This window comes from Muntiacus reevesi, chromosome 2 (genome assembly GCF_963930625.1).
Source record: "Muntiacus reevesi chromosome 2, mMunRee1.1, whole genome shotgun sequence".
NCBI lineage: Eukaryota > Metazoa > Chordata > Mammalia > Artiodactyla > Cervidae > Muntiacus > Muntiacus reevesi.
Genome location: NC_089250.1, coordinates 58,011,564 through 58,020,486, shown reverse-complemented (window position 1 = coordinate 58,020,486; position 8,923 = coordinate 58,011,564). Strand labels below are relative to the sequence as shown.

Below are 8,923 nucleotides of genomic sequence, written 5' to 3'. Positions count from 1 at the left end.
AAACTAATAGTTGATTGTAAATCAGCTATACTCCAATAATTTTTTAAAAATAAAATAAAATAAAAATTTTTAAATAAAATAAAAAAATTTTTTTCATTTATTTTTATTAGTTGGAGGCTAATTACTTTACAATATTGTAGTGGGTTTTGTCATACATTGACATGGATCAGCCATGGATTTACATGTATTCCCCATCTCGATCCCCCCTCCCACCTCCCTCTCTACCCGATCCCACTGGGTCTTCCCAGTGCACCAGGCCCGAGCACTTGTCTCATGCATCCAGCCTGGGCTGGTGATCTGTTTCACCATAGATAATATACATGATTCGATGCTGTTCTCTCAAAACATCCCACCCTCGCCTTCTCCCACAGAGTCCAAAAGTCTGTTCTGTACATCTGTGTCTCTTTTTCTGTTTTGCATATAGGGTTATCGTTACCATCTTTCTAAATTCCATATATATGTGTTAGTATACTGTAATGGTTTAAAAAGGTGATGGGTCTAGAGACGGGAGTTGATCCTCGATTATCCTAGTGGGCCCAATGTAATCACAAGGGTCCTTGTGGGGGGAAGTAGCAAAGTCAGAGTTACAAAAGGAGATGTGATGGCAGAGGTCAGCGTCAGAGGGAGATGTAAAGACACGGCACGACCGACTGGCTTTGACACGGAAGGATGAGGCCATGAGCCAGGGCATACAGCTGGCCTCTAGAGGCTGAGACATGCAAGGAAACTGATTCTCTTCTGTCACCTCCAGAAAGAATGGAGCTCTGCCAACCAACCCTTTTTGGATTTCTGCCCTCCAGAACTGTGAGAGAACACATTTTCTGATAGTTTAGGCTGCTAAGTTTGTGGTGATTTGTGAGCGCAGCAAAAGGAAGCTAATATAGGTGTAACACAAAGATGCCAGAGGCACAATGGGCAGGCTTCCATTCCCTCATCATCACAGGCATCACAATATTGCTGTTAAGTCAATAAGTTGTGTCTGACTCTTTTGCTAACCCCATGGATTGTAGCCCACCAGGCTCCTCTGACCATGGGATTTCCCAGGCAAGATTACCGGTGTGGGTTGCCATTTCCTTCTCCAGGGGATCTTCCTGACCCAGGGATTGAACCTGGGTTTCCTGCATTGGCAGGTGGATTCTTTACCACTGAGCTACTTAGAATTCTTTTTTCCAAATTGATGAAGCCTTGGGATTCTTCCAGATGGTGGTGGTTTAGTTGCTAAGTCATGTTCGACTATTGCAACCCCATGGACTGTGGTCTGCCAGGCTCCTCTGTCCATGGGATTCTCCAAGGCAAGAATACTGGAGTGGGTTGCCATTTCCTTCTCCAGGGCATTTTCCTGACCCAGGAATCGAACCTGGGTCTCCTGCATTGCAGGCAGATTCGTTACTGACTGAGCTGAGAGGATAGCCAATATCTATTGACCTGAACTAGAATGCAAGAGTGAGTCAAATTCTTGGTTATAAATAACAGAACCCTCTCTGGCTAATTTAAATAGAAAAAGAATTTACTAAATGATGTTGGGTGGCTCATAACCTCTCTAGGGAAGTCAGAACATTGAGCTCAGAGGCCACACAACAGGAATGATGCCCGAGTTAGGCTTCTGGGCAGCCCCCTGTGTGACCGTCACTGGTCACACACCGAGTCCAGCAGCTGGGGCATCTCTGCTGCCTTTGAAAGTGGGGTGCTCTTCTCCCACATCAACATAGTGAACTCCATGGCTGGCTCTCCTTGCACTGCTTCTCTGTCAACACCTGCAAATGGCTAGATCTCTTTCCTCGAAACTCCCAGTACAGTCCATGGACCAGCAGCATCAGCATTCCCAGATCTGTAGACCCAGAATCTGGATTTTGATGGGATCTTTGGGCTTCCCTGGTGGCTCAGAGGTTAAAGCGTCTGCCTGCAATGCGGGAGACCTGGGTTCGATCCCTGGGTTGGGAAGATCCCCTGGAGAAGGAAATGGCAACCCACTCCAGTATTCTTGCCTGGAGAATCCCATGGATGGAGGAGCCTGATGGGCTACAGTCCATGGGGTCGCAAAGAGTCGGACACGACTGAGCGACTTCAGTTTGGGTGATTCAGACGCACAGCAAAAGGCTGAGAATCTCTGGTCTGAGATCATCCCATCCTGGTGTGAGATAATTCAGTGGTACAGTCCCCAGCTCTGTAGCATCATCAGGGTAATGTCCCCCTGCCAGGAAACACAACACTCAGAACATAGGGCTCTGGTGCCAAACAGGCAAAGGAAACAAGGGAAGGTGAGGAGAATTAAGGGCACCCAATTCTATGATTAAAGAAAAGAATACAACTATAAAGTGCTAAGACTGATTTTTTTTTCAAGCAAGAAATACAGAGAGAATATTTTGTATACCATGGAGGGCTTTGTATTCATCATATCTGGCTGTTTAACCAGAAGAACTGGGAACAACATGGATCATCTGTCTTCTAGACTCAGAAAACTGCTTTTTATCATTAATTTGACTCAGGTGCTACAACTGTCAATTAACCACAGGAAAATGGACTGGAGAGGCAAAATTTAACCCTAAGTTTCCAAAAGAGTTTCCAGCAGAGAGCAAAGAAAGAAAGTTCTTTTTAAAAAACATACACAAGAAAGTACTTTAACCTGTTCCTTGCACTGAAGTGTTCAGAGAACAAAATAACTCACTCTCTATTTATAAGATCTTGAAATTCAAGAGAGTAAGAGCAAGAGATTTGAGGTTTTGTTGTTTTAAATGTTCTGATAACTTTTATACTGAATTTTAATACAGAAGACTTTACACATGTTGGGTTTTTGTTGTTGTTTTTGTTTGTTTATTGAAGTATAGTTGATACATAATATTGTATTAGTTTCAGGCGTACAGCAGAGTGATTAGTTATATATTTTTTTCAGATTATTTTCCATTAAAGGTTATTACAAGATATTGAATATCATTTCGTGTGCTACATAGCAAATCCTTGTTGCTCATACATTTTAGGTGTAGTAAACATAATAGTTTGCGTCTACAAACATAGTAGTTTGTATCTGTTAATCCCATACTCCTGATTTATCCCTCCCTGCTCCGTTTCCTTTTTGGTAACCATAAGTTTGTTTTCTATGTCCGTGAGTCCATTTCTGTTTTGTAGAGTCATTTGTAACATCTTTTAGATTCCACATTTAAGTGGTATCATATAATATTTGTCTCTCTCTGACTGACTTCACTTAGCGTGATCATCTCTAGGTTCCTCCATCTTCCGACAAATGAAAATACTCTATTCTTTCTGATGGCTGAATAATATTCTGTTGCATCACATCTTCTTAAGCCAGTCATCTGTTTGGGGGCACTTGGTTTATTTCCTTGTCTTGGCTATTATAAACGGTGCTGCTATGAATACTGGGGTGCATGTATATTAAAATTAGAGTTTCATCTTTTCCAGATATATGCCCAGGTAGGAGTGGGATTGCTGGATCATACAGTAACTCTGTTTTTAGTTTTTTAAGGACCTCCATTTTCCATAGTGGCGGGCCCAATTTACATTTCCACTTACAGCTGTTGGTTTTGCTTGTTTTGAATTTGAAAAATGAGAAAATGGAAACGTTTATGACCCAGAAGATAAACACAGCCTCAATGAGCATATTTTGTACCATCATATAGGGACAGAAAGTAGATTAGTAACTGTCAGAGGCTGAGGGAAGTAGTAAACAAGGAGTGACTGCTAATGGAGACCAAGTTATGAAAATGTCCTGGAATTAGACAGTGGTGATGGCTGCACAACCTCATGAAGATGAAAAAAAACTCCTACTGAAACACATGCTTCAAAATCATGAATTTTCTGGAACATATGTCTCAATTTAAAAAAAAAAATTAAAGTGAAATTTACAGGCATAAAAATATTAGGAACATAGGGTCTGAGTAAAAATAAATCTTGGGGAATTTCCCCTGACATTCCAATATTTGGGACAGAGCACTTCCACTGCAGTGGGTGTGAGTTCAATCCTTGATCAGGACACTAAGATCCCATATGCTGTGCAGTGTAGCCAAAAACAAAATAAACTTAAAATAAATAAGTGAATCTTATTAAATAAAACTTTTTTCAAGGCATGGGATTAAAATATTTGGACACTCAGACAGAAAAAGGCAACTATCATATGATATCACTTACATGTGGAATCTAAAAAAGGTTACCAAATGAACTTCTTTACAAAACAGAGGCAGAGTCATGGGCGTAGAAAACAAAGTACAGTGTCAGTTTAAAAGCAGCTGTATCTGGGCTGCTCCCCCAGGAAAGCAGAGAGCAGAGCTTAGAGGAGACCAAATCAACACTCCTCGGGGATGAGGTGATGAGGGTACCTCTGAGGATACGGGTCTGAAGTGCCAGGCCCCACCTGCTCGCTCTCAAGGATGCTTATAAACAGAGGACAGGTGCAGATAAAGAGAATGAAGGTCGGTGCTCAGCCCAAAGCAGGGGAAAGACCTCGCAGTCTGAGCTTTACAAGTGCCCCCGAAACCACCGACCAGAACAGTATAAACACCCCTCTGGATGTGACCCAGAGAGTGAAGAAGAGAAACCCCCACGAGAATTAGGATTTTCTTTTCCCCAACCTGGAACATGAGAGGTTTAGCATTGGAAATGAAGTCACTTTGTTGAAAATAAATACAAGTGTTTTTCATGTCCCTCAGTTCGCAGACTGAGATCCACACTCAGATGCAATTTTTTTTATTTTAGTAGAAATTGAAAATGATGAGACTATCCACAAACACTAGAAGTGTCATTCTCCGGCACTCTCAGCTGAATTCGATATATTTTACATCCTTGTCAATCTGAAGTTTGATTTGCATTTCCCAGACTCCCCAGAAGGGTAAACATCTTTCCATAAATTTATCGGTCACTTGCATTTCCTCTTCAGTGAACTTTTATTCCTGTCTTTAGCCCCTTGTTCTAAGAGATAAATCATATCTTTCTTATTAATGTGAAAACATTCTTTGTATTGAAGAGATAGTAACCTTTGACTATGGCAAAGTTTGTCTTCCTGTTTGTCTTCTGACTTTGTTTATGATGTGTTTTTTCACACTTAATCCATTGCCTATCTTTTTTTTTTTTTTTTTTAAAAACCTTTTTATTTTGTATTGGGGTATAGCTGATTAACAACGTTGTGGTAGTTTCAGGTGGACAGTAAGGAGACCCAGCCATATGGATACGTGTATCCATTCTCCCCCAAACTCCTCTCCCATCCAGGCTGCCACACAACACCGAGCAAATTTCCCTGGCTATACAGTAGGTCCTTGTGGGTTATCCAGTTTAAATATAGCAGTGTGTAACTTATGTAAAACACCTATTTTTACTTGCAAATTTGCGGTATGACTCAGGGAACTCAAACCCAGGCTCTGTAACAACCCGGAGGAGCGGGAAAGGGTGGGAAGTGGGGGGGGGGGGGAGCTTCAAGAGGGAGGAGACATATGTACACCTGTAGCTAATTCACACTGATGTATAACAGAAATCAAACCAATGTTGTAAAGCAATCATCAACCCATTAAAAATAAATAAATAAATAAAATAAGTATAGCCATGTGCGCATGTCCATCGCAAACTCTTTATCCCTTCCCCCCCCGGTTGCCTATATTTTCAAGAAGACCTCTCCACCCCACAGTTTCATAAATATTTTAAGTTTCGTCTGCTTTGTATGCACATTTCTTCTGCCTAATGCACACCCAGTCACACTCACATCCATAGTTAGTGGATAGTTGGATAATCAGAGCATCAGTGGACCAGTAATTGATGTGCAGGTATGTGACAGGGGGACGGGGGTGGCAAGGGGACTCAGTGTGTCCAGGGTTTCCATCATTCTCCTGTCCAACCTCACAGCTGACATAAACGAAGTATTAAAAATTGGGTGCTAAATTTTGCCTTTTATTGGGTTGGTCACAAAATTCATTTGGGCTTTTTCCATTAGATGATACAGAAAAGCCGAACAAACTTTTTGGCCAACCAATACATTTTTTCCAGCTCAAATGGCATCTCTGTTCTCCCAGTTACTTAAGAAGGAAGCACAGGTGTTCCCTGCACTGTCCCACATCCCATCACACTCAAATCTCCAGGACCCTATACCCTAAGCATCTCTATCCACTCCTCCTGTGGTCACGTGGCCACCTCCTTTCTTTAGGATGCCATCATCTCCCTGTGAATCTAGGCAGCCCTGGCCACCAGGCTCCTAACTCATCCCCTCCCACAGCAGTCTCCACCATGCAAAGAGGAATCTTTCTGAACTGCAAACCCCACCTCCTCTTTCCCACAGTCCCCCCACTGCCCCACAGTCCAAAACTCCCACATTCAGCTGAGACTGTCCTTCAGGAGCCTGGCTCCTCTTGCCTTAAAAAAAAAAAAAAAAAAAAAAAAAAGCAGACTCATTTCTCAAATTGTGTCTCCCAGCTCCACACTCTGGCCAGAGAAAACTAAAGTCCTTTGAAAAACACCAAGCTCTCTTTTCTGTCGATCTCAACCTTGGCTCTGTTCCCCCCTCACCCCTTAAAAACTGAAAAGGCACCTGCCCAGGTACTACCCCTGGGTGATTCTGTTTCAGAAGGTCAAATGTGATCCCCAGGAACACATTCTACAGATGATTCCCACAACCACGTGTAGAATCACTGCTTTTAGCCTCCAGGCTGTAAGCATGTTATTCCCTCTGCCTGGAATCCTCTTCTCTCTCTGTCAACCCCAGCCCTCACCTCACCACTGGGCATTGCCTCTGTTCTTTGAAGTCAAAGCTTAGAAGCCCCTTCCTCCAGGAACTTCCCTTGACCAGCAGGTTAGGGGGCCCCCTCAGATCTCCCCCAGCCCCTGGCATTCCTCGATTCAAGCATGCATCACACTGTAATAAAACGGCTGGATTTCTCATCTCCCACTCAAGCTCTGAGTTTGGGAGAAACAAGGATGGTGTGTCTGTCTTGCTCACCACTGAATTTCCTGCACGGGGCAGAAACCTAACACATGGCAGGTGCTTAATAAATGTTTGCCACCAAAAAAGAAAAAGAATGAACAAATACATGTACGAAAGGATGGCTGTGGCCATTTCCACGACAAAAAACTGCTCAGCCCAGCCAGAGAACAGATGAGTGGTGTGACCTGCAGAGGGCAGTAGGCTGCTTTTGAATCTCTGGGTCTGATTCCTGGGAGCCGGTTCTGCTGTCAGTCAGAGAGACGTTGGATGCTCAGTGGTCATTTCGCCGCTCTGAAGATTAAGTAGGAGTTGTTTGCCTCCAGCCAATGTATAAAAACTGAGTGTTTCCCCCGCACTCCTCACAACAGGTACCACATCCCCTGTCTTGCTATGAAAACTGCTGTAACTGTAGCAGCCAGTGGCTGGTTTTCTGTTCCCAGGTGGGGATGTGAAAGGAGGAAAGAGAGAGAGAGAGAGAGAAGGAAGGTAAGAAGGGAGAGAGAGAGAGATAAGAGTTTCTCTAAAACTGATCATCCTGGAGAAGCACAGGGAAGTTTTTTGTAAGAATCCAAGCTGACTTTTTCCTCTGTCTCTCGTTCTCTCTCTCTCCCTACCCGTCTCTCTCTCTCACTCTCTCCATCATTTTATTCTGGGAAAGAACAAAATCTAAGTGTACACTGGACAAGAATCTAAAACCAGGATCTGGGGGGGAGATTTTTTTTTTTCTTTCCTGAAAGCAGCAGCAGCAGCCACAGCCTCGGGACCCTGCTGGAGCCCCCGCTCCAATCAGCCAGCTGTCTGTGACCGATGAATGCCTCGTGCTGTCTGCACTCAGCTCAACCAATGCTGCCTAACAGCTCAGAGCACGTCGCTGCCCCTTCCTTCAGCAACCAGAGCAGCAGCCGCTTCTGTGAGCAGGTCTTCATCAAGCCCGAGGTCTTCCTGGCCCTGGGCATCATCAGCCTGCTGGAAAACATCCTGGTCATCCTGGCCGTGGCTAGGAATGGCAACCTGCACTCCCCCATGTACTTCTTCCTCTGCAGCCTGGCCGCGGCCGACATGCTGGTGAGCGTGTCCAATGCCCTGGAGACCATCATGATCGCCGTGGTCAACAGCGACTACCTGAGGTTGGAGGACCAGTTCATCCAGCACATGGATAACGTCTTCGACTCCATGATCTGCATCTCCCTGGTGGCCTCCATCTGCAACCTCCTGGCCATTGCTGTCGACAGGTACGTCACCATTTTCTACGCACTCCGCTACCACAGCATCATGACCGTGAGGAAGGCACTGGCCCTGATCGTGGCCATCTGGCTGGGCTGCGGCATCTGCGGGGTGGTGTTCATCGTCTACTCCGAGAGCAAGATGGTCATCGTGTGCCTGGTCACCATGTTTCTTGCTATGCTGCTGCTCATGGGCACCCTCTACGTGCACATGCTCCTCTTCGCCCGGCTGCACGTCAAGCGCATCGCCGCGCTGCCGCCGGCTGATGGCGCGGCCCCGCAGCAGCACTCCTGCATGAAGGGGGCGGTCACCATCACCATCCTGCTCGGGGTCTTCGTCTTCTGCTGGGCCCCCTTCTTCCTCCACCTCGTCCTCATAATAACCTGCCCCACCAACCCCTACTGCGTCTGCTACACTGCCCACTTCAACACCTACCTGGTCCTCATCATGTGTAACTCCGTCATCGACCCGCTGATCTACGCCTTCCGGAGCCTGGAGCTGCGCAACACCTTCAAGGAGATCCTCTGCAGCTGCAGTGGCATGAACTTGGGATAAGACGTGGGGCCCTGGCAAGGGTTCTCAGTCTGGTCACTTTCCACCCTCCAGCTGGCCCACGTGTTTAGCAACAAGGCAGATAACTACTTATAAAAGAAAGTGTTACCAGTCATGATCCTATATATCTTTTTGTTTTTAAGCTTGCAGAGAGCCTTTTGTTGAAAGGGGAAAACGGTATACAACAGGCTCTCTGAAAGGATGCCTACGTGGGTAAGTCACAAGCTCTGATTT

The 8,923-nt window shown here is 45.0% G+C and overlaps 1 protein-coding gene across 1 annotated transcript; it reads left to right on the top strand.

Moving 5' to 3' along the window:
• The first annotated feature begins 7,720 nt into the window (after window positions 1-7,720).
• Window positions 7,721-8,692, top strand: MC3R (melanocortin 3 receptor). Its single transcript, XM_065919708.1, has one exon. It carries the CDS (start codon window positions 7,721-7,723, stop codon window positions 8,690-8,692), a length of 972 nt encoding a protein of 323 aa, XP_065775780.1.
• The last annotated feature ends 231 nt before the right edge of the window (window positions 8,693-8,923 follow it).